The 26,289-nt window shown below is 33.6% G+C and overlaps 1 protein-coding gene across 1 annotated transcript; it reads right to left on the bottom strand.

The window, feature by feature from the left end:
- Window positions 1-2,618: 2,618 nt before the first annotated feature.
- Window positions 2,619-25,593, bottom strand: LOC136035631 (selenoprotein W-like). Its single transcript, XM_065717527.1, has 3 exons — window positions 25,437-25,593; window positions 15,657-15,754; window positions 2,619-2,923 (listed from the first exon to the last, which is right to left on the bottom strand). The coding sequence occupies exons 1-3, from the start codon at window positions 25,460-25,462 to the stop codon at window positions 2,763-2,765; spliced, it is 285 nt and encodes a 94-aa protein (XP_065573599.1). The 5' UTR covers window positions 25,463-25,593; the 3' UTR covers window positions 2,619-2,762.
- Between the last annotated feature and the right edge of the window lie 696 nt (window positions 25,594-26,289).

Consider the following 26,289-nt stretch of genomic DNA (forward strand, 5'->3'; position numbering starts at 1 on the left):
TTGACTGCCAAAAAGTTTCCCATTGGCTGTAAATTTATTCAGTTAATATCGACATATAGATTCAACACTTCTTTTTCTGAAACCGTCAGATCAAAATTTAGAGATAGCCATTTTGTTCAGCATAGTTGAAAGGTGTTCAGCATATAACTATGCCTTTGCAGATAACATGACCCCCACAGACCCCAGGAGAAAGCTCTTTAAGATATAAAATTTACCCATTTTTTATAGATCACAGTATGACCGGATCAATCTAGCAATAGATCTCAATCCCAGTTCTGTATAAGTAGTGGTGGAGAAAAAAAATAGATGGCAGATACATCATTTTCTATTAAGTCTAAGCTATTTAAATGATTTCAATTATTAAGGAAAGTTTTAGGTTTAAAAACTCGAGAAAACTGTTTTAACTTTTGGCCAATCAGTTCTGCTTTTTCTACAACCCATGACACTTATTATACAAACTTTTTTCTTCCTGTTACGTTTTTAAGTAGCTTTTTTTCTTTGTCTTTTCCTACCACAGTATAATCTAGTGCGTTCGAGCATTCCGAGATTGCTAATCTGACAAGCCCAATTACTCATCTTAGCGATTCACGAGGCATAAATCACGACAGAGGTAAGTAGGATTACTACTTGAAACGACCAGAATTAGTTGTCAGATATGTTGCACCTGCTAACCCTGGAAAATGCACGATAACTGAGGATACATAAACAACAAGTTCAATTTATCTAAAAATGGAGAAACTATGTGAAATTATAAGCACAGTTCAAAAAGGGACAATAATTGTGAAATATGGCAAATTTTTTGGGTCTCTGAATAAGCTATGTTTACAGTAAAGTACACGTGGTCAATGTTGTTATTCACCGAGTTACCTATAGCGTTTCAGTTGACAAGTTGCCGGAGTATTTGTTGTTATCTTTTACGGATTACACACGGAGAAATCGATATTGAGCAGATAACTCAGATGAAGGATGCTGGAACGCACTCATCAAGACTAGCATACTCTGAGGTAGGGATGAAGAGATTTTCGGCCATTGAGAAAAGCTTTTGCCTGCCAAGCCCTCGTTTCTCAGAGCCGTCATGTTTCTATCTTGAGTGGAAAGCTCTGTGTAATTAGAGAGGCTAGCAGGAGATAAACAAATTAAATTTATAGTAACACTCAAAAGTGGCTGAGATGTGCGTAGCCAGGGAGTGGCTCAGTGATACTCCCTGTCCATACTATTAAAATCTTTCCTTGTAATAATAAATAGAAAAAATTGCAGAATCAAAAAGGAGCTTCTGTCTAAATATGCTACCATCTACGTCCAGAAGTAATTTATTTTCATGATTTTGGCGAGTTTGTAATTCTATTTTCTGTGCTTGAGATGGACGGCATTACATTTGATTCAAAAATTTAATAGTTCTTTTATTACTAAGAAAGCTGGACATATCTTTTTGCACCTTTCTTTGTTGTGATATTAGAAGCTGATCCATGCAAAGAAAATCAGTTTTTACACTCTGAGAGATAAGACTTAAGTACTAAAGTACTTAAAGACTTAAGTACTAAAGTACTTAAAGACTTAAGTACTTAAGTAGAGAGATAAGAGATAAGAATTAAACATTAACACCTATAAGTAATCCTGAAAGATCACTGATTGCTAATCAGTTAATCAGTGCTGCTCTCATTTAGCCATCTGTACCCTCCCCCTCTGCCTACACAAAATCCAGCCACCCCTCCTTCATAACAGTTGAAGCGCATAGTTTCTTCATAATAATTGAACGACTAGCTGTCTCAGAATATTCAATCATTAGCAATTTGGTCCTCTTTGGGGCAATATCATAGTTGGGTGCTGCAAATGGAAGAAAATTCCACTTTCCATGGCACGGTCTTTTTGGTCACTTAAGTACGACACTTTAAGTTTTAATTTTCGCTCGAATAACCCCTATCCCGATCCTCTAGGACCATTTGTTTGACAAGTTCACCCCCGAGAAAAAAATAATATGCAAAATTCTAAATTTTTGCAGATAGGAACTTGAAACCGTTACAGTAGAGTTCTCTGATAAGCTTAATCTAATTGTGTGGTTTCCGTAAATATCACTTCCCTTTTATCTCCACACCTTTTAAAAAATCAGGCAAATTTCCACAACTCTCAACTTTTGGCAGAAATAAATAAACTAAATGAATTTTATTTGGAATATGCAGCGAATATTTGGAATCAGTATAATTAGAATAGGCAGTGAATATTTGAAATCAGCATAAAAACTAATTATTTTGCAGTAGTATATATATATATATATATATATATATATATATATATATATATATATATATATATATATATATATATATATATATATATATATATATATATATATATATATATATATCTCGTTTTAAAGAGTTCTGGTTACTATCGGCCTCAGCCGCTCTTTACTTACAGTTCGTTACCATAAACTGTTTGATAGAATGTTTTTATACACTTATCTATCAGTATTAGCTAGCAACATTTTTGGTTAGTTTTGGTGATTCTATAGGCTAAATAAGGTAGCCTATATATCCGACAGTTTCGGGGTTACGAGTCTATCCAAAGATGACAGATTCTAGAGACCTCTAAAATATTAGTGCAAAATATGAAACAAAAAGTTAACCATTAAATTTATCTATCACCAAAGCCATTACTCTTACAATAATACAGATAAAAATTGTTTCAGCAGTGTAGTTAACATCAGCCATCCTCCATAATTTTCAGAGAGCAGCTTCATTTTACAAAGCTTAGAATCAATTTATCTATAAAATAATACAAGAAGAATGTGTCTTTTCCACAGTTCTTGGCTTGTCTCCTTTAGTGACAGAGATGACAATTTCGACAACTTCATCAAAGTCAGGAAAACCATTTGTACTGAGCTTAGAATGTATTAGCTCGCCATTAACGGTCACTTCGAACGACGCTAAAAATAAATAAATAAAATTAAAAAAAGAACTGAAAAAAAACTATAATTAAAGCTAAAAAAATAAATTAGTCTATTGGCATAAATCCAAAAATTATAGAGGGGTTACCCTTTTGGTACACAGCCAATGGAAAAAGAAGAAAAGAACCAATATTTTGGCCTAGATTCAGTCCTAAAAACAGCCAAGGTATATAACAATCATGCATGTTTGTTTCAGAAATGGGACATATCACAGCGCCACAAACGGACGCAGTCAGTAGGGTGAAATATTGACTAATTTCCAAAAAGCGTCATTCACTACTTGGCATTTTGTCAGATAAGATCAAAATAAAAAGTTATTTAAAGCAAGTTATGTAATTGTTCTGTTGTGATTATCGAATATTTGAGTTTTTTTATTCGTCATATAGTGCAAAAAGTTCCCCCTTACGAATTTTTATTATTTTTCTTCATTAAAGTTTAATTGTAGGCTTACTAAATGAGTCATGGGTAGAAAACACCAAAAAAAAAAACACGTTTTCTATATTTCCACAACATGTATGACCAGTGATTACAAAAAATTCAGTAGAGGGTCAAGGAGAAATGTACAACATATGATGGGTACCAAAACTCTCCAATGAAGATAATTAGAATGTGTATTACTGTATAGATACCGCTGCTGGGGTCCAACAAGGAGAATAAAAAAGTGGATAAAATTCAATTTTGGCGATTTTTTTTAATGCAGGGGGAGACCGCTAATCGACTTCTTCAGAGAGAATGAAATATGTATCAAACACCTCTTCCAGCATAGGCACCATCGAAAGGTTATATGAGGATCATCTGGCGGAGTTGCTGAAAACATGATTGACTACGTCAAAATCATCAGCAATAGACACGGTTTCCCTACCCAGAGGAGACTTTGAATCGGACTACTCGCTACTAATGTCAAAACTTAAGTTAAGGTTGAAACAACTCCCTTTGACGGCGAAAATTCCAAGATTCTGAGCAGAACTACCCCGTGACCCTAACAAAAAAGGCGTTTTTTTTTTGTTTTTTTTTACCTAGAAGTGTTAAGACAGTGAAATATAGTTCAAGAAAGCCAACAGTCATGAGCTCTTCAAAATAGTCTAAGAATTATCCACCAGAAGAGATCATTCAGCTATATAATAACGGACAAACAGGGGAGCGACATCAACAAAAACAAAGCTCACCCAATGGAAGAAACACTTCGAGGATAAATTAAATCCACAAGCAATGGCAGACCCAAGCGTCCTAAGCTCCTTCTCTTCCTCAGAACGTTAGATCTTGTCAACTCTGTTGAGATCTGAGACCAGAGCGGCCACAAAATCCCTAAAATGAGGCAAAGCTCCGGGACCAGACGGTATTACTGCAGAGCTTATAAATGACGGTTCAAATTATGTCAACCTGTACCACACTGTCACATCAGCCACCTCGTTTAATAGGTATATTCATCGACAGTAAAGTAAGGCAATAATATTCCCAATCTAAAAGAAAAGGCTAGAAAAAAATGTATGGAAATTACCGGACTATTAGCCTGACAAGCCACAAAACAAGAATCCTGCCTAAGATCCCTTTTCATAGAACCCAATTCATCACCGCTCATGCTACTCGGGATTACTAAGCAGGCCTGGGCAATCAACTATTGATCAAATTATTACCGCGCGCCAACTAATGAAACGACACATCGAGTCTAATGGGGAACTCCGTCGACTATTTGTTGATTTTTGACAGACCCACCAGCTAGCTACGATCATTCAAGACCTCCAAAAACAGACACACATCATCTTACAAACAACGAAACATCTTACAAACAGATTAGTACAAATAACCCTAAAATAATGATTATGTCATGCCAGGACAGCTCAAACCCTCCATCTATAACAATCGATGGTGATCTAGTGGAAGTTGTGGACTGACTCGTTTAACTCGATTGTTTCTTAACTGATAATTGCCAAATTAACGACGTCAGAAGTCGCCTGGCCCTGTTTGGCATTGATTTTATAAGACTCTTAAGCCTATGAAAATCCAGCAACCTTTCAAACCGCCTAAAAATTCACCTCTTTAGCAACCTGATCATACCCATTGCTCTGTATACAAAGTTAGCAAAGCTCTGTATCAGATACAAAGTAAGAAGACCACAACTACGCTGGTTGGGACTTGTCAAGAGAATGAATCTTGCTCACCCACCCACGATTTCGCTTGATGGAACAGTTGATTAACGTCGATCATGGGAAAGGCTTCGTAAGAGGTGAACTAACAACTTTCAATCAGTCATTATTTCTTGTGAGCTAATTTTAAATTTTCCAGAAGGCGGTTCTAATTAATCTCCCCCACCCTGTATGCAGGTATAACAAAATCCCTTTTATATAACATTGACGCTCAGTGTAACTTACGATAAATTCATTACACAACTTTTCTGGCAAAAAAAAACACAAATAAATAAGACTACAAATACAAAGAGAGAAATTATGCAATGTCTGTCAATGGAGCTTTGATCTTGGCTATGAAAGACTGCAAATAGGACGTGCCATCATGGTTCCATTAATTATCTATTTTGCAGGAAGCCGTTGGTTCAATCCCGCCGATAGAAATTTGTCTAAAAAATTTGGATCACTATTACAATGCACTGTTTTACCGTTATATAGCGTTATATACTGTTTACCGTTATATCCCCATCTTGGATGTCCATTAGGAGGGGGTAAGTCCCACTACCTTCAATAAATTGTGAAAATTGCCGATTTTACCAATTTTATTTTAGAATAAATTAAGGAAACACCACCTGTAAATTTTTTAAAATGCCATTCTATACCTTCATTTTAAAAAATGAAAAGAAATACTTGCCCTCCATTATTTTCACGATTTTACACGGCTGAATACGAAGGATCCCTCTTCCCCTTTCCCTATATTTTGCCCCTTTTTTTGTTCCTTTTAAATTTGATTTAGTCCTGAAATCCTAATTGTGAATAATGACAATTATCTAACAAATTAATGTAAAATAGGAAAATATGGTAACATTAAAAAAAACTCTTTAAACGCTTATCGAGAAAATGACTCTCAAGATATTAAAGCTTATCACTTTGGATAAATATTACTGAGTAAATACAAAAATATGACAGGTACTTTGGTCATAAGTGATATAGTGCTTACATTTAGCTTTAAATTCAATGAAGATAAGGACCATTTTACTACAGTTTAGGACACCGTCCATTTAAGCGGGGTTTACACTATGTACGAAATTTTCTATACTAATTGGTTAAGTTATGTCAAGTACAACCTTTCACACATGAATAAGTCCTTTCACACTATATTGAAGTAAAAATTCATGAAACTATCATATTCATCGTTTAAAAATTCCTCCAAAGCAAATAATTGAAAAATTATAAATGAGGAACAAAGATGGAGATTTAAGCTAAGCCCAAATCAAGCGTGAAAGGCTTTCTAAGAAAGCTTTGTCAATTTATTTTCGAACTTACTAACTAGTCATCCAAAAATTCTTTTTTTTGCTTTTATATTAAACTTTCCATACGGTACCGTAAAATAAAATTCTAAATATTGCTCGAGGCTAATTAGCAGTACTTATGTTATAGACGTAGTAGAAGATAATTATCAAACAAATGTCTAAGTATACAACAACAGAACTACACTCGTGCATCCATTAGACTCTGACTGAAAATGTCGATGAGATGAAACTTGAAATAAAAGGTAGAGGTAAAGAATACGCCATTGGAGGGTACTTGTATGACATAGCCCCGCCTTTACATTCTTCTAATATGTTTCTCTGACGCTCAATCCTAATTAAATATATTTAAGTAAGATAAGAATATAACACTTTAGAAACCAATTCGGGCTATAGCGTGTCAATGAATGAGCAACTTCAGCGGTAGGGGGTTTATCATACAAGTACCCATTGAAAATTACAGTCCTTACCAGCAGTACTGATTTCCGTTTCATGGTCCTTCGGTCAGGAACTGCAATGAAGGGTTGGGGGCCAGTCATTCCGTGCTTTTGCACACCCTTTCTGGCTGAGGTTACAGAGTTGCGCCACTGTCCCCCGATCTAATCTAAATAACCAGGACTCGAACCCCTGTCCTCGCGGATAAAGGATATCAAGTCTGGCGTACTAACCACTCAACTAGGACGGCTTTAGCAACTGAGATCCAAATAACAATTATAATTTCCATTTAAAGCAAAAATTAAGAAATCATTTTATACAGGACTGCCAAATACACAGTTTTTTTTTCATTTTGTCGCTTTCAGGCTCATGAGGCTCAATCATAAATATAGATAAAGGAACAGAGGTCAGACACACTAGTTGGAGTCTATTTATTCCAATCATAGAGCTTATTTGGAATTAACGGCGAAATATGACCACGAAGTTTTACAGAATTTGGCCCCTAATCTGTTTACTATCTCGTTAGCAGGATGAGGCGTTTCACACCTCACTTAGACATCTGTAACCCAGATATATCATTGGAATTTGTTCAACCGTAAGCTACCCATCCCAGACACACATAACCATAGAGATTAGGATACTCCTTATCTTTAGATTTTTCGAATGTTCATTATGATTCCTTTACTTTTCGAGGTTGTTTCCCCCAATTTCGAAAATCAGGCAAATTTTCTCAAACTCGTAGCTTTGGAATGATAACACTGAACTTAATGAATCTAACATATTTGGAATCAACGCAAAAATCCGATTATATTGATACACCTATTGATATTAAAATTCTTTTTTTTTAGAGTTTCGGTTAAAATGCAGCCAAGTCCCTCCTTGGGCTACCTGCAGTCCGGTTACCACGAACTGTTTGGTTTATCAAAACGAACTTTTAAAAATAAAGCAAATAAATAAAAAGGAAAACACAAATACACGCTAGGGGTGGCTACTCCTTAACATGGGTATATAGACTGTCTTAAGATAAGGGAGCTAATTATTTACAAGAGGCAATATATTCAAGAGGATAGAGACTGCGTCAAACTGTTATTAGTTAATGAATAATTAGATACATCTACAGCGTTTTTGCTTCAAGCAGCAAAAACGAACAAAACTGAAAATTACTTTGGGCTATAATGAATATTTCTGCAAAAATCAGGTTTGACAACCCTGTATTTCAAGAAGCAAAAAACGGAAAATCTTGCTTTCATTTTGGTGGTCAACTTCGGTTATTAACTTTCCTCCAAGCTGATGCAGGTCTCTCAGTCTTTTTTATTACTGGAACATTTGCTGGAAATTACTAAAACGTTGTTTGCAAAGGATCTCCTATATTAACGTCGAGACACAACTGTCTATCCGTTTCCACTGTCCCTATCTTCCGGCAATCCCCATCCAACAAAAAATCTAGGTATTGCGCAACAGGGAACACAAACTATTAAAAATCAATAAACACATACTCATTCCGAAAATCAATGGGCACAGTTTATTTTATTTTTTAAATATGTTAGTTATGCGATTAATTCGCATGTGGGTCTTCTAAGCTCGTCAAATTGTCAGACGTTATCCAACACCCCCTTTTCTTTTCTTCTTTTTTCATTTAATTCAAATGTTCAAGAGTTTATGTAACTTATGTTTAGGTGTTTATGCGTCTTGTTTTAGTTTGGAATTGCATTTTTTGATATATCTTTGTGAAATGAAGGTTAATTCAAATAGGAAGTACTACCCAACCCAATACACAATATACAACCATAATACACCCAAAGCTGAACACTGATTTGTTACACATTTTCATTTGCGCGTTTTCAGGGTCGTATTAATTTTTTTCCGGTGGGGAGAATCAAACTGGTTTTTATTCGAGGGCAGAATTTAAGGGATTTCTTTACCCACATTCTTAAGACAAATTTACAAGTCAGAGCATTTTTCTGTTTACTTCTAGAAGAAATAAACCTTTTACTTGTATTTTCATGGCCCATTTATGAATTCTAGAAATATTTCGGAGATAGGGGGGGGGGGAAGTTGTATACTTAACCCCGAAGAAAACTAAAAACTCTTATTCTAGCTCTCCTCTGAAAATATGACAGTGGGGTTTACTTATAACATACAGAATATACGTAAAATATACTGAAGGGTCAAAGGAAAGTGATTATGTTCATAAACATTTATTCTTCGAACTTTATATTTTATTTTTGCAATAAAGATTGGGATCAAAGATTTTTGGGTATATTCCTGAGATGTACCATCTGCCTCCCCTTATGCCCATCAGGCGTAAAGAACCATACATTTTTCTCTGGGTTTGAACCACTTCATCCCTGCAGATAAAAATAATTTGAAACGACATTGATGTTGTCACACATGTAAATTCGGTAAACTGTTTCTTTCATTTCAGTTACTGCATAATCGCAATTGCAATAAAATATATGTATTAGTTATACGAAAAGAGGCGAACTTGATGTTTTACGAAATAACAAGTATTTTAGAAAGAGAGGTCATAAAAAAAGGTAGAATTCAAAAAAAAAGTGAAAAAAAGGTGAAATATAAAGGACCAAACATTTTTTCTGGGTTTAACGACTTCATCCCTGCAGTAAAATAATTTGAAACGATATTGCCGTAGTCACACATGTAAATTCGGTAAACTGTTTCTTCCATTTCAGTTACTGCAGAATCGCAATTGCAATAAAATATATATATTAGTTATACGAAAAGAGGCGAATTTGATGTTTTACGAAATAACAAGTATTTTAGAAAGAGAGGTCATAAAAAAAGGTAGAATGCAAAAAGAAAGTGAAAAAAAGGTGAAATATAAAGGACCAAACATTTTTTCTGGGTTTAACAACTTCATCCCTGCAGTAAAATAATTTGAAACAATATTCCCGTAGTCACACATGTAAATTCGGTAAACTTTTTCTTCCATTTCAGTTACTGCATATTCGCAATTGCAATAAAATATATGTATTAGTTACACGAAAAGAGACGAATTTGATGTTTTACGAAATAACAAGTATTTTAGAAAGAGAGGTCATAAAAAAAGGTAGAATTCAAAAAAAAAATGTGAAAAAAAGGTGAAATATAAAGGACCAAACATTTTTTCTGGGTTTAACAACTTCATCCCTGCAGTAAAATAATTTGAAACAATATTGCCGTAGTCACACATGTAAATTCGGTAAACTTTTTCTTCCATTTCAGTTACTCCATATTCGCAATTGCAATAAAATATATGTATTAGTCACACGAAAAGAGACGAATTTGATGTTTTACGAAATAACAAGTATTTTAGAAAGAGAGGTCATAAAAAAAGGTAGAATTCAAAAAAAAAATGTGAAAAAAAGGTGAAATATAAAGGACCAAACATTTTTTCTGGGTTTAACAACTTCATCCCTGCAGTAAAATAATTTGAAACAATATTGCCGTAGTCACACATGTAAATTCGGTAAACTTTTTCTTCCATTTCAGTTACTGCATATTCGCAATTGCAATAAAATATATGTATTAGTTACACGAAAAGAGACGAATTTGATGTTTTACGAAATAACAAGTATTTTAGAAAGAGAGGTCATAAAAAAGGTAGAATTCAAAAAAAAAATGTGAAAAAAAGGTGAAATATAAAGGACCAAACATTTTTTCTGGGTTTAACAACTTCATCCCTGCAGTAAAATAATTTGAAACAATATTGCTGTAGTCACACATGTAAATTCGGTAAACTTTTTCTTCCATTTCAGTTACTGCATATTCGCAATTGCAATAAAATATATGTATTAGTTACACGAAAAGAGACGAAGTTGATGTTTTACGAAATAACAAGTATTTTAGAAAGAGAGGTCATAAAAAAGGTAGAATACAAAAAAAAAAAATGTGAAAAAAAGGTGAAATATAAAGGACCAAACATTTATTCTGGGTTTAACGACTTCATCCCTGCAGTAAAATAATTTGAAACAATATTGCCGTAGTCACACATGTAAATTCGGTAAACTGTTTCTTCCATTTCAGTTACTGCAGAATCGCAATTGCAATAAAATATATATATTAGTTATACGAAAAGAGGCAAATTTGATGTTTTACGAAATAAAAAGTATTTTAGAAAGAGAGGTCATTCAAAGAAAAAAAAGGTGAAATGCTTTGCACAACTATGCAGAAAAAGTATATCCAAGTACACCAAGATTCCTCCTAAGCAGAAAACACTATAATAACAAAAGAATATTACCATCGTGTTCTCAATGCAATATTCTTTTCAGATACAGTTTTCTCTACCATAAAATTTGCTTATAATCATTACTGCAAAAAAATCAAACGGTAACATAAATAAAGAAGGACTTTTTCACCCCTCCCTTGGATCTGCAAATGCGTTAGCCAATATTCGGTAAGTACTGATTTCGCCTTGGTTTAGTTTTCATTGATAATTTTTAACCACATACTTGTTGGTGGCCCTGAGAAAATATTTTTCTCTTTGATTTTTTTTTCTGACTTTTCTTGCTCTTTGAGAGATTTCTGTAAAATTTTCTTGATTTCTTGAGATTCTGCACATTCTAAAGGCTTTCTGATTGTATCTACAACAACTAATAACTCACCGCAGCACCAAGACACTTGAGGCCAATACAGCTACGCATGCTCCTGCTCCAACCCAATCTATTCAAGGCCTTCCTCTTTACACCCTCCCAGGAAGTTACCATTTCCTTTAAATATTTATTTATGACATTCTCCCACCCCAGACGAGGACGACATGCTTTCCGTTTAGCCCCAGATTGTTGGCTAAAAAAAAAAAAAAATCTTCGGCAATCTGTCTTCAAACGATCGCCATCGTGGCTATAATAAAGATAATTTTTCTGCAATTGCCGCTTATATTTTTTTTTCTTGCAAATTAATCCTTACATCTAGTATACTGGGATTTGCGGAGAAACACAATTCGAAGTAGACTTATGCACTTTATTTGTGTTATTATTTTTATTCGTGTATTTTCTATTTTTTATACACTTAAAAATAATTTTATACAACACATAAAAATTGCTTAACGCACAAAAATACTTTGAAAATTGCAGCCATGACGCGGAAATACCACAATTACTCTTACTTTATCAAACAGTTCGTGAGTACGAACAGTAAGGAGTGGACTTGGCCTCATAGTAACCGAAACTATAAAAAAAAAGAATTTTGATGATAATTTAAAGTTAAGCTTTAGCGTAAAATGCGAGGAGTTGAGGAGGAAAGCCCCTCTTACGGGGAATAATTTCTGTTTGTCTTAAATTCCAATATTGCTCCTTACTTTTAGTAGAAAAACTTGCTTCTTTAAAAAAAAAATTAATTCCACATAAGATGAGTTTCTATCAATTTGCTACTGTGAATTTCCATTTTCGTTACGAAATAATCAACAAAATGCTACGAATTACGATACCTAGCAAAAATAAACAGTTTTTTTAGTGAAGTCTTATTTTTACAATAAACTATTTACTTGATTCTTGAGCACATTTTCTCACATGCGCTAGCGAATCGATACACTGGGTTGAAACTATCCTACCTCCAAATGTGTTCCGATTGAAACTATCCAGTGCCCAAAAAGGCTACTGCAGGGGAGACACCGAACTGTGCAGTTCAATTGCAGTCCAATATTCATTTATTGCAGTCCAATTTATTCGATTGCTACTTCGTTTGTTTGAGTGAATGAATTTTTTCTTTTATTTCTCAGTTGTTCGTTAGTAGCCGTAAGTGGCAGTTCAAACTTGTTTCGATTTTGTGCAAATCGCGGATATTGGCGAATAACTCACTGTATTGTTTGTTAGGTATTTGATTTTAATTCTTTTAGTTTTTGGTCTTTTATTAAAATTTATTTAGTTTTTTGGCGTTTTTTCATTGGTTTTCTCGTACTTTCCGCGCTTGTTTTTATTTTATTTTAGTTTTTTCCTTGATCATATGATTTTGTTCGCGCTGAAGGAGAGAGGCGGTTGTTCTTTCGAAATATTCAGATTTGGTGTTTTCTTCAGTATTTTCATTTGACCCTTAAAAACCCATTTTTGATCGTTTACATCCCAACTGTAGAGTTTCTCAAAGTAAATCAAAATCTACTATTTGAAACAACTTTAAAGTCCAAATACGGACTAAGAATAGTTTCAAGATGTGATAAAAGCAACTTTGCAACATAGGATAAGAAAGGAAAAGATAATTTGGAAGAAATCTAGCGGCGTGGTGCCAATTCTGACCGCAAATTTGGATTCAGCACAAAATCAAACAGTTCGTGGTAACGGAGTGACCCGGCTCAATAGTAACCGAAACTCTAAAAAATGGAAGTTTGATACCAATAGTTACATCAAAAGAATCGCGTTTTTATGCTGATTTTAAATATATGAGTTTCATCAAGTTTAGTTATACCCATCAAAAGTTACGAGCCTGAGAAGATTTGCCTTGTTTTAGAAAATAGGGGGAAACACTCCCTAAAATCCGCAGAATCTTAACGAAAATTACATCATCAGATTCAGCGTATCAGAGAACTCTCTTGCAGAAGTTTCGAGCTCCTATCTACAAAAATGTGGAATTCTGTATTTTTTTGCCAGAAGACAGATCACGGATACGTGTTTATTTATTTATTTTTTCCCAGAGGTGATTGTATCGACCCAGTGGCCCTAGATTGTAACGAGAGGGCTCATTCTGACGGAAATCAAAAGTTCTAGTGCCCTTTTTAAGTGACCAAAAACTTTTTAAGTAAGGAGCGACCCGGCTCAATAGTAAACGAAACTCCAAAAAACGAAATTTTGATGCTAAAAGATAAATCAAAAGAATTGAATTTTCATGCTGATTCTAAATATATAAGTTTCATTAAATTTAGTCTTTGTCATCAAAAGTTAAGAGCCTGAGAAAATAGGGGGAAACATCCCCTAAAAGTCATAGAATCTTAACGAAAATCACACCATCGGATTCGGCGTATCAGAGAACCCTATAGCAAAAATTCCAAGCTCCTTATCTACAAAAATGTGGAATTTCGTATTTTTTTGCCAGAAGACAAATCACGAGTGCGTGTTTATTTGTTTTTTTTTTTTTTTCCCCAGGGGTTATCGTATCGACCAAGTGGTCCTAGAGTGTCGCAGGAGGGCTCATTCTAACGGAAATGAAAAGTTCTAGTGCCCTTTTTAAGTGATCAAAAAAATTGGAGGGCATCTAGGCCCCCTCCCACGCTCACTTTTTTCCCAAAGTCAACGGATCAAAATTTTGAGATAGCCATTTTGTTCCGCATAGTCAAAAACCATAATAACTATGTCTTTGGGAATGACTTACTCCCCCACAATCCCTGGGGGAGGGGCTGCAAGTTACAAACTTTGACCAGTGTTTACATATAGTAATGGTTATTGGGAAGTGTACAGACGTTTTCAGGGGGATGTTTTTGGTTTGGGGGTGGGGTTGAGGGGAAGGGGCTATGTGGGAGGATCTTTCCTTGGAGGAATATGTTATGGGGGAAGAAAAATTCAATGAAGAAGGCGCAGGATTTTCTAGCATTACTATAAAAAAAAAATGAAAAAATAAACATGAAAACGTTTTTTCAATTGAAAGTAAGGAGTAGCATTGAAACTTAAAACGAACAGAGATTATTACGCATTTGAGTGGTTCTAAATATACTTTAGCATAAAGAGCGAGGTATTTAGGAGGAGATAAATGCCTCGCTCTTTATGCTAAAGTATTTTTAGTAATTTCGACTATTTATTCTATGGCTTTTTTGATTCAGCGGTCATTCTTAAAGAATTGGGACAAAACTTGCGATTTAGTGTAAAGAGCGAGGTATTAACGAGGGTACAAACCCCCTCGTACACATAAAAAAAATATAATATTTTAAAATATAAAAATATAATATGGAGTTGCTCTTTGATTCTCATTGAAGTAACTCAAATAGCTGCTTTTCCCTACGTGGATAAGTAGCGACAATTGTATTTATTATTATTGGTGGTGGTTTTTATTTGTTTTTAGTTTAGTTTTTCTTTTAATTTTCTATCTTGTGCTGAAGACGCCTTGTTTGGATACAGGCGAAATATCCGCGTTGTTTTAGTCTTTCAAATCTACTGGCCGTCGTCTCGTTTGAAGTTTTCTTTTTGTAGAGTTTTATCTCTCTTGGTTGTTTAAAAATATAAGAATATAAAAGTTTGTTACGTAAGTTAATTCTTAAGTTACACATATTTTTTACTAATAAAAACGTTCGTTAAAAATTAAAAGTGCTAGTTGCCTTTTTAAGTAACCGAAAAATTGGAAGGCAACTAGGCCTCCTTCCCCACCCCTTATTTCTCAAAATCGTTTGATCAAAACTAAGAGAAAGCCATTTAGCCAAAAAAGAATTAATATACAAATTTCATTTTAATAATTTATGTGCGGAGAGCCAAAAACATACATTAATTCAAAAACGTTCAGAAATTAAATAAAAAAAAAACTGTGTTTTTTTAACTGAAAGTTGTCCCCTCCGCAATCTCTCGCTCTTTACGCTAAAGTTTGACTCTTTGCCACAATTCTACTTTTTAAAACAATTAAAAGCTTTAGCGTAAAGAGCGAGGGAATGCGGAGGGGACAACCCATTTCATATACGGAGTAATTTCTGTTCGTTTTAAGTTTTAATGTCGCTCCTTACTTTCAGTTAAAAAAAACTAGTTTTTTTTATTTAATATATATATATATATATATATATATATATATATATATATATATATATATATATATATATATATATATATATATATATATATATATATATATATTACGAACACGCGATACAGTAAAAATGGAAAAAAGGCTATAAATGTAACCAAAATAAAACTAAATAAATATAATTGCGTATTTTAAACTTACATCGTCGTCCAACGTTGCCAGTTACTTCCGCATCAGGAGCTGCTTTACGAATTTTTGCTGCAAGCTCTTGATAACGAGGGGCGTAGCCTCATGCACCACTACAAAAAAAAACAAAAAAAAACTGAATAACGGGGAAAACCCGTAAGAAATAAACAAGAATAGAAAAGTTACGTCAATAATAACGTCTGAATATTTCGGCTTCACGTCCAAAAGCCTTTGTCAGTGGAGAAATTAATAATAGAAGTTAATAGAAGTAGCTTAAAATAGAAAAATACGAGAAAAAGAACGACACAGCAACAACAAGAAAATACACAACTATATAAAAAGGAAGAAGAAAAAACAACTCGCATTTAAACATATCCAAACATAGAAATTCGTATAACAAAACAACAAGGCAGGATGACTGCTGTATATATTTAAATTATATTTTGATATTACATTGGTTAAACGAGGGCAGAAAACGGGAAACTTATCAAAGTAAAGGGCAAAAAAGACTAAGATAGACGACAAAAATAAAGAGATACAGAAAAAAGAAACGAAAAAGAAAACTAAAATTGATTCCACGCTTCAATTAATTTGAAAGAAAACACCAGCCTTCACAGAAAGCTGGATGAAGAAAACTTCACCAAGTGAAGCAATAGAGAACAAACAGATCCGTGACAAGTCATGTCTTAACGACAAAAAGTCACCAGATATGAATATTCAATGAAAAGCGAACCTGGCTTACAAGACAGGCTAGAGAAAACTACCCCGGTTATGGACTGAAAAAGCAAGTTATTTCGAAATTGACTGCGATTCTCACTGTATTAATTGGGGTCCAGCAGCAATTCTGCAAGGTATTCAAAATTACAAAAAAAAGAAGAAGAAAAAAATCCTGTTCGCTTCATATTGATTCATGTTTTGTCAACATTTTTCGCAATATTACAGCATTCGATTAGCATACAAATACTGTATATTCTTCTTCTTCTGTTCTCTGTCCTTATTTTCTCCCTGTCGTCAATTTTGTCGACAGACGAAGACTAATTAAAATTAATAAATAAAATAATTAAAAAAATAAAATATTAATAAATATTAAAAAATATTATATTAAAAAACATAATAAAATATTAATAAAATAAATACTAATTAAAATAAAACTAATAAAAATTTACTTCAAATTTTGGCAGGATCAGTTTATCTCTCTTTATAAATGATGAAACTTGAGTTTTAAGACCTCTGGGTGTTATTGTTTCAAACCTTCAGGGTAAATATGGATAAAAAGTACAAATCCCAACCCTAATTTTGCCAAATTTATAATAAAACATTCAAGTATACATAAAAATAGACTCATGAAACCACCTTGCCCCCTCTAACAACAAAGCTGCCCCAGAAAGTTTCAAACTGATCCCTCACCGGTGAAACAAAACAGGTATAACTTACAAAACTATAACTATAAAAATATTCATTTATGAAGAGAAAAGCTCCCCTTTCCTTTGAATTAATTTTTTTATCCATCTCCACACGTGAAATAGCCTAACATCGATTGTTTACTGAATTGATACAATTATTCTAAACAAGTCATTTTCACTATTTTACTTTTACCAGCAACCTCGAAATTGTAAGTGTGATAATACTAACTCAACAAGCTGGACTTCATATTCACCAGAATTTCTCCCGCAGAACTTGGTTTTCAGACAGTGAATACTTACTAATACTTTTCTCCGCTGCTAAGTATATAGATTCGTGAAATAAAAGAATAAGAAAAGGAAGTATATAATAAAAAGTAAAAAAGAACGTGAAAAAGTATAAGGTGCATGAAGCACAATAAAAAATACTAATAAAAAATCAAGAAGCCTTTTCGGAATAAAGTTGTTTCTCTTTGGAAAAGTGTAAGTAGAAAAAATATAAAGGCTTTTTTAAGCATTAAGTGGTTTACCAACGATTATTCACTGCCCTACATTGGGGGGCAACAGGCCTAACCTGCTATACGAGCAAAGTCGGGAACCCCCAAAAGATAATTCTCATTCAGCTTCTACCCTTTTGTCATAATAAAGATCAACAAGTGAAGCAAAGAAAAACATTTATCAGTTACTGGTGGTGCAATGTAGCATGAGACAATTCTAATTTCAAATCTAATTTAAATTTTCAGTTCTGATTTTTAGAGAGTGGATCAATTCCTTATCACCACGGGCCATCATTCAAACTTTGCTTGACCCCCCAACATTTTTGTACGACTGGGAAAAAAGAACCAAAAATGCATATAAACCTTTTTGATCTATTTTGTAAATAAGAATTGTACCTCCCATCCCAAACAAAAATCCTGGATACACCTGTGTGTGTTGTATCCACCCGAGAGACGCAGGTATGGTTTTTATTTTGAGGGAAGGTTTGATTTTAAGTAGCAGTTAAAATGACATTAAAAATGTTGGTACATTTGAAAGTGTTCACTCGCTATGGATGATCGTGTTCATGGTATATTTGGTCCTTGGTTATTGATTGACAAAACAGTTTATGATCTTGATTACGCCTTCACTCTGGAAGCATGCATAGGTGAATGAGACTTGTCACAATACATCAAAATCCTTTTTATTATTGATGGTTTTATCAAAATTCGGATTTATTTGTATAAAAAGAGGCAAATTTTCAATTTTCAGAGTACTACTACTAATACTAACACTTCACCGCAGCACCAAGCTGCCTGGGGCCAACAGAGCTAAGTACTCTCCTACTCCATCCCGATCTATTTAAAGACTCCCTCTTTACAACCTTGCAGGAAGTTCCTATTTCTCTTAAATCTTTCGTTGCGACACCCTCCTACCTCAACAGGAGACGACCTGCTTTCCATTTAGCCATAAACGGTTTGCCGAAAAGGACAATCTATGGCAATCTGTCATCCTTCATTCATAGAACGTGCCTAAGCCATCTCAAGCTTTCTTTCAGTATAGCCCTAGAAAGCGGGATTGAAACACGATTGTCGCACAGCCTACTGTTTGAAATATATATATATATATATATATATATATATATATATATATATATATATATATATATATATATATATATATATATATATATATATATATATCTATATATATAAAAATAAGTTGTCTGTGTGTGGATCTGTGGATGGATCAGGTGACGTCATGTTTGTCCGCATATGACGTCTGAATTATTTCACACTAATACAAAAGAAGAAAAAAACTAAAAAAGGTAAAAACTACAAAAAAACTAAAAAGAAAAAAAAACTAAAAAAGCTAAAAAACTAAAAAAAACTAAAAAAAGGTAAATATCTAATAACTAAAAAAAAACTGAAAAAAATAAAAAAAGGCAAAAACTACAAAAAAAATAAAAACTAATAAAAAAACTAGAAAAGCTAAAAAACTAAAAAAACTAAAAAAAACTAAAAAAAGGTAAAAAACTAAAAAAAACTAAAAACTAAAAAAGAAAAAAACTAAAAAAAAGGAAAAAACTGAAAAATAAAAGAGAAAAAGAAAACTAAAAAAATATGAATAAATATATATAAAAATAAGTTGTTTGTGGGTTATGTCTGTCTGTCTGTCTGTCGAGTGACGTCGTGTTTGTCCGCATATGACGTCTGAATTATTTCACACTAATACAAAAGAAGAAAAAAAACTAAAAAAGGTAAAAACTACAAAAAAAACTAAAAAGAAAAAAAACTAAAAAAGCTAAAAAACTAAAAAAAACTAAAAAAAGGTAAAAAACTAAAAACTAAAAAAAACTGAAAAAACTAAAAAAAGGCAAAAACTAAAAAAAACTAAAAACTAATCAAAAAAACTAAAAAAGCTAAAAAACTAAAAAAACTAAAAAAACTAAAAAAAGGTAAAAAACAAAAAAAACTAAAAACTAAAATCAACAAAGCACCGAGACACAAATGACGACCGGGACACAGGGAGTATAAATGACGACCAGGACATAAGTAAAAAAAAAACTAAAAAAACTAAAAAAATGGTAAAAACTACAAAAAAACTAAAAACTAATAAAAAAACTAAAAAATCTAAAAATCTAAATAAACTAAAAAAGAAAAAAAAGAAAAAAGGAAAAAAATAAAGGAGAAAAACAAAACTAAAAAACGAATGTATATACAGACCGGGACACCGGGATACAAATGACGAACGGGACACAGGGAATATAAATGACGACCGGGACACAGGGACACAACTACAATGGGGACGCCGGGGGGCACAGGGGGATATAAATGACGACCGGGACACCGGGACACAAGGAATATAAATGACGCCCGGGACACTCAAAGAGAAATCACAGACTGGAACACCGGGACACAAATGACGACCGGGACACAGGGAATATAAATGACGACCGGGACACAGGAACATAACTACAAAGGGGACGCCGGGGTGCACAGGGGGATATATAAATGACGATGGCGACTCAGGGAATGGTCGATTAGCAATCACCATCAACAAAGCTCAAGGGCAATCATTAGAATCATGAGGTATAGATCTGAATACGGATTGTTTTCCCATGGACCATTATATGTTGCATGTTCAAGAGTCGGTAAACCTGACAATCTATTTATATGCACAGACAATGGGACAGCAAAGAATGTTGTATATTCGCAAGTTTTACGTAGTTAAAAACATATACATATATATATATATATATATATATATATATATATATATATATATATATATATCTATATTCACAGGTGGGACATAGGGACACAACTACAATGGCGCGTAACTAATATGGCGCGTAACGACTTACGCGCGCGGGGGGGCTTGGGGGGGCGCGAAGCGCCCCCACCAACTAGGTGTTGGGGTGGCGCGAAGTGCCACCCCAACAGCTAGTATATATATATATATATATATTACCTCTCTATTACCCTCTACTCTATATGTATATTACCTTCTACTCTACATGCTTTACACAATTGAAGTTAAATTAGGACAGGCAAGAAAACTTCCTTAGTGTCACAACTATTGCGTATAGCATAGCAATGTCTCAACTGACTCGTATGTTGCTAGCAATTCTGCTATGACAAATGAAACAGTTCGTGGTAACGGACTGTAAGTAAGGAGCAATGCGGCTCAATAGTAGCCAAATTTGCGTTGCGGCTCAAACTGTAAGAAACAGTGTCTTGATAATAATAGATACATTAAAAGAATCGAATCTTGATGCTAATTCAAAATATGTAAAATTCATGAAGTTTAACGTTACCCATGAAAAGTTTCGAGCCTGAGTAAATTTGACTAACATTTGAAGAGGAGGACATCCATAAGAAATCAAGTGATCGTAATGAAAAATCACACCTTGAGATTTAGATTTTCAGAAAATCCTACTGGAGAGGTTTCAAGCTTCTATATACAAAAATGTGGAGTTTTGAATTTTTTGCCAAAAGCAAGATCACGGATACGTGTTCATTTGTTTTTTTTCTTTTCAAGGTTGATCGTATCGAACCAATGATTCTAGAAGGTCGGAAGAGGGTTCATTTGATCGGAAATTAAAAGTTCTCTCCCTTCTCAAGTGACCAAAAATATTGGAGGGCAGCTAGAACCCCTCCCATCCCCCTTTTAATCCAAAATTGTCCGGTCAAAATTGTGAGACACACATTTTCTTCAACATGGCCAAAGATCTAATAAATATGTTATGACTCGATCCCCCACAGCCCCCAGAGGAAGGGCTGCAAGTTATGAACTTTGCCTGTTGCTTACACATAGCATTGGCTATCAGGAAGTATAAAGATATTTTTGGAGGGAGGATTTTCGGGTGGGGATGCTTACGTGGGAGGATCTTTCCATGGAGAATTTTCGTGGGGGAAGGAAATTTTCCATAGGGGGGGAGCTGGATTTCCCAGCATTGATTAAAAACTATGAGAAATTAAATAAAAAACTGAATTAAGTTTTTTTCAGCTGAAAGTAGGGAGCAACATTAGAAATTAAAACGAACAGAAATTACTACGTATATGAGGGTTGCCCCCTCCTCAGTACCTCGTTCTTTAAGCTATACTGTTTTTAAATTTGTCAAATTTTTTTAAAAGTTTATTATTATAATTAAACGGTCCTTGTGTATCAGGTGTAATTCTTAAATAATTAGAGTAAAAAGTCAAAGTTCAGGTTGAAGAACGAGGTATTGAGGAGGGGACAACCCTTTGATGTACGTAATAATTTCTTTTCGTTTTAAATTTTAATGTTGCTCCTTACTTTCAGTTGAAAAAAACTGTTTTTTTTATATACTTAGTGGCTACTAATATTGGTGTGAAGTTCAGCAAGTAGGATTTTATGTAACAGTTAGTGGTAATGAACTGTATGTAAGGAGCAATGCGGCTTAATAGTGACTGAAATTCTAAGAAACAGTTTTGTTAACAATAGATACATCAAAAGAATGAAATTTTGATGTTTATTCAAAATATATAAAATTCGTCAAATTTAATGATCCCCATGAAAAGTTATGAGCCAGAGAAAATATGAGAGATTTTCGAAAAAGAAGGAAACACCCCCAAAGCACCAAGTAATCATGATGAAAAATCATGATGCCATCAGATTGAGCATATCAGAGAACCCTAATGTAGTGACTTCAAGCTCCTATATACCAAAACATGGAATTTTGCATTTTTTTTTGCCAAAAGAAAAATCATGGACACGTGTTTATTACTTTTTTCCCAGGGGTGATTGTTTCGAACCAGTTACCCTACAGGATCGGAAGAGGGCTAATTTGATCAAAAATCGAGTAATTTTTGGCCAATGATCGAAGCCACTCGAACAAAAGTTCGAATGGTCTTTTTGAGTAAACAAAGCTATTGAAGGGCAGCTAGCCCCCTCCGACGCCATCTTTCCCCCCAAAGTCACCCAATCAAAGTTTTGAGATAGCTATTTTATTCAGCATAGTTAAAAGATCTAATAACTATGTCGTCGAGGACGATTTGATCCCTCACAGCCCCCAGGGAAGGGCTGCAAACTACTACCCTTTTTACATATAGTATTTGTTATTGGGAAGTACAGTTTTTTTTTTTGGGGGGGGGGGGGGGGATATTTCTGGTGGAGGAGAGGGTTTACGTGGTAGGATCTTTTGACAGAGGAATTTTTCGTGGGAGAGGAGAATTTTCCTTAGAGGGGAGCCGGATTTCCCAGCATTATTAGAAACGACCACAAACTAAATTAAATCGAATAAAAAAAAACAAGTTTTTTTAACTGCAAGTAAAGGAGCAACATTAAAACTTAAAAAGAACAGAAATTGTTCCGTATATGAAAGGGGTTGTCCCCTCCTCAACGCCTCGTTCTTTACGCTAAAGTTTGACTCTTTGTCACAACTCTACTTTGTAAAACAATAAAAAACTTTAGCGTAAAGAGCGAGGCGTTGAAGAGGGGACAACCAATTTCATATACTTCATATTTAATTTTTTTTTTTAGTTTGACTAGGTTATTTACTATAGTTTCTGTTTGTTTTGGGCTTCATTTATTTATTGGAAAGTTTTTTATTTTATTTTTTTATTTATATGTTTAAAGTTTTTCTTAATTAACTGATGGTTAATTAATATATGGTTTTAATTAAATGAAGGTTATTATTGTAAATTTTGTTTGTTTTGGGTTTCAGTTATTTATTGAGGGTGATTTGCATTAGTTTTAAACTTAAAAGATGGACTCTGATATTATTTGATGGATATTTGATATTTGACTTTATTTCTGCTCATTATGATTTGATGGAGCTATTTACTTCTCTTTGAAAAACTTGTTTTGTGGAAAAATATTTTTAGAATAATAAAATTAAGGAACAAGTTTTGGTAGTTCAGATTAAAGCCAGGTAAGACAAGGTTAGATCTGTCTTCAATGTCATTTTTTAAGGTTTAAATATATTCCAAGGCTTAATTTAAGCTCTGGGTCTATTCCTATATCTTTGTCTTAAAAAGCAGTTTTCCCAGATTATAATCAATTCATTAATGATAGTTGTCAAGTTGATTTCCTACTCAACAAAGGCACTCAAGCTTAGCAAGCCAAAAAAGGAAAAACAGAGAAGAGAGACAACTCTTTTAGATGCTGCAAGGCACAAAATAGCGCCTTTAAATCACCTAAAAACAAACAGGGAACTTTGTTGAACTTCCAGAGAGATGAATGAACAGCTTGATCAGTAGGGTGTTTATCATACAAGTACCAAATGTCTATATACTTCCTAATAACCTTGGAAAATCTCCCAATTTTCCATAAACAATAAACCAATGTCTTATTTGAGAAGTAGCTTAGATCTAATTCTCAAGGTTTCATCTACACAACCCAAATATTCTAAAATGTCAGCACCCTTTGGAGGGGGAAAGAGGGGCTGTAAGTACTTCAAATACTTCTCTATAGAACAGCAGAAGTCTTATGCCTCACAAACTGGGAGGCAGGCAAGCATGGTTTAGGGAAGGGAGAGGGCAGCTGTCCCCCCCAAAACTTCAAATTTACACAAGATATTAACAAGGACATTCTGTATGTTGGAATTTCTCTGTTGGATATTAAAGGTAGACAGTTGAGAAAGCTGGAAATAAAGAGAAATTTCCAAATATCATTTCTGATATCAATGTTTAAATTTTGATATTCAATATAGATTTTTGGTCTGATATACAGATAGGATACATCAATTTTGATATTTAATATTGCCTAGCTTTAAGCTTTTGAACTAAATTCTTAGAACAAGAAGCTATTATCTAACTGAAATGTAATTTGTGAGAATTAAGATATTACATATATTATATTATAGCAGCCTATTACAAAGAAAATAATAAGAGTATAGTAATCCAAGAAGATAATGCTAAAACTAATTGATGGTTTGTTATTTTGGTAAAATTCTAGTCAATTGACTTCTTGCTATCTCAGAAAGGGTTTAGGTTAGGAAAATGAAACTTTTGGGGATGAATCTACAGACTAAAGTATGTCCAGGGAAGGTATTTTGAAGCAACTACCTCCACTCCTTCTCCCTCTCAAGGGCCCTGACCTTTGATGACCTTTAAAAATAAGTGTGTTATAAAAGTGAAACCTTGCAAAATAGATCTTCTGCTTAATTGAAGTACAACAAAATTGTTTTCAGCTTCATAACTTTGCTCAATTCCATTTTATAAGGTTTTAAAGATATGCAAATATGTTTCCTAAATTTTGAAAAAAAAAACATAGATATGGCTCAAATTCTACTCAAATAACAGGAATTGCATTTTCAGAACTAAAGGTAGAGAAAAAGCAACTAGTAACTGAAAATTAAGGTAAAATGTTGTTTTGTCAAAATTTCAATAGGTATAAACCTATCATGTATGCAAATTTCAGGGCTCTCTGAGGAAGAAAGAGTGGAGGTAGGTACTTCAAAATACCTTCCCAGGATATAATTTAGTCTATAGACCCATCCCTGAAAGTTTCATTTTCCTAAGCTAAACCCTTTCCAAGATATCAAGAAGTCAATTAACTAGAATTTTACCATTATTTTTGATGATTATTGATGAGTATGAATTTCCATCAAAGAATTGGCTGCATACCTCCTTTAGACAAGGTGCAGGATAAAACAATGGGGGTAAGGTATACAAAAATTACAATTGTGACATGTTGTAGTCAATAAGTAGGCAGAGCCTACTTTAATAGTCTTAGAAGTGTAAAAAATAAAAGGGATTTAATGTCAGAAAACTGGAGGGCAGCTTCCCCTTCTCCCCTACCCAGGACTAGAGCCACCACTGTCAGGGGTGTGTTGTCTCTATCAATTAGTTGAGCTTGGAATTTTGTTCACCTGTAACTTAACTAGGCTATTTTCCAAAATGAAATAGAAGGCCCTATTTTAGCAGTTAACTAGGCTAAGTTAACTTACCAATATTCAACATGAATTTTCACCATTTTAATCACTATGTATAGGCTTGAAGGGAAATGGTGCAGCAGCTAGGATAACAGTAGGCTAATTAAAAAAACAAACAAATAACAAGCTGTTCAGCAGAGTTGCCAAATTCTCGGTTCATGTCTATGTCCCTTGAGTGTCCAAAAAAGTGTTATTTCAAGCCAAATTGTGTCTATATTTTGTCTATAATATTTCCACAATATGTCCATCTTGAAACTTCAGAAAATAGTTGTTTATGACAACTTGCGTTGTTGAACAAAAGATGCTCTGTAAAACTTTATCAAAGTGGCAAGTTAATATCAAATTTAATGAATTTGTAAAATCTGTGAATTGTAAAAAACTACTTGTGGAATCTTAAAGCTCATCTTCCAACAAGAATTCCTCTTGGCAAGTATGGTCGGCATGAGGATCAGCATTTTAACTTTGTTTGGTAGCTTTTCTGATTCGGTAAAATGGAAAATATTTGATTTTAAAATTGTGTTATTGTAGATTGTATATTTAAATTATCTGTTTGCAGAAATATTTGTAAAAAGCGGTTTGTTGTTCAAAATTGTTTATATGGAAAATTTATTAAATTTCTTGTGAAACTTTACAATTTTAAACAATTTTTAGCAAAAGTTTTAAAAAGTTCTTGAAATGCTGACATGTCTTGAAAGATGGTAACTTTGGTATTAGGCCTTAGCTTGCAATATTATTTTTTAATTTTATAATCGAATTATTTCTTTAGAGCCTATAGGATTATGTAAGGTGGTGTCGATAATTTGACCAATGGATATTTCTAACTGCGATTTCTATATTTCTGATTAGTTTTCGGCTTAGATAAATTTCA

This window comes from Artemia franciscana, chromosome 14, assembly GCF_032884065.1.
Source record: "Artemia franciscana chromosome 14, ASM3288406v1, whole genome shotgun sequence".
Taxonomy (NCBI): domain Eukaryota; kingdom Metazoa; phylum Arthropoda; class Branchiopoda; order Anostraca; family Artemiidae; genus Artemia; species Artemia franciscana.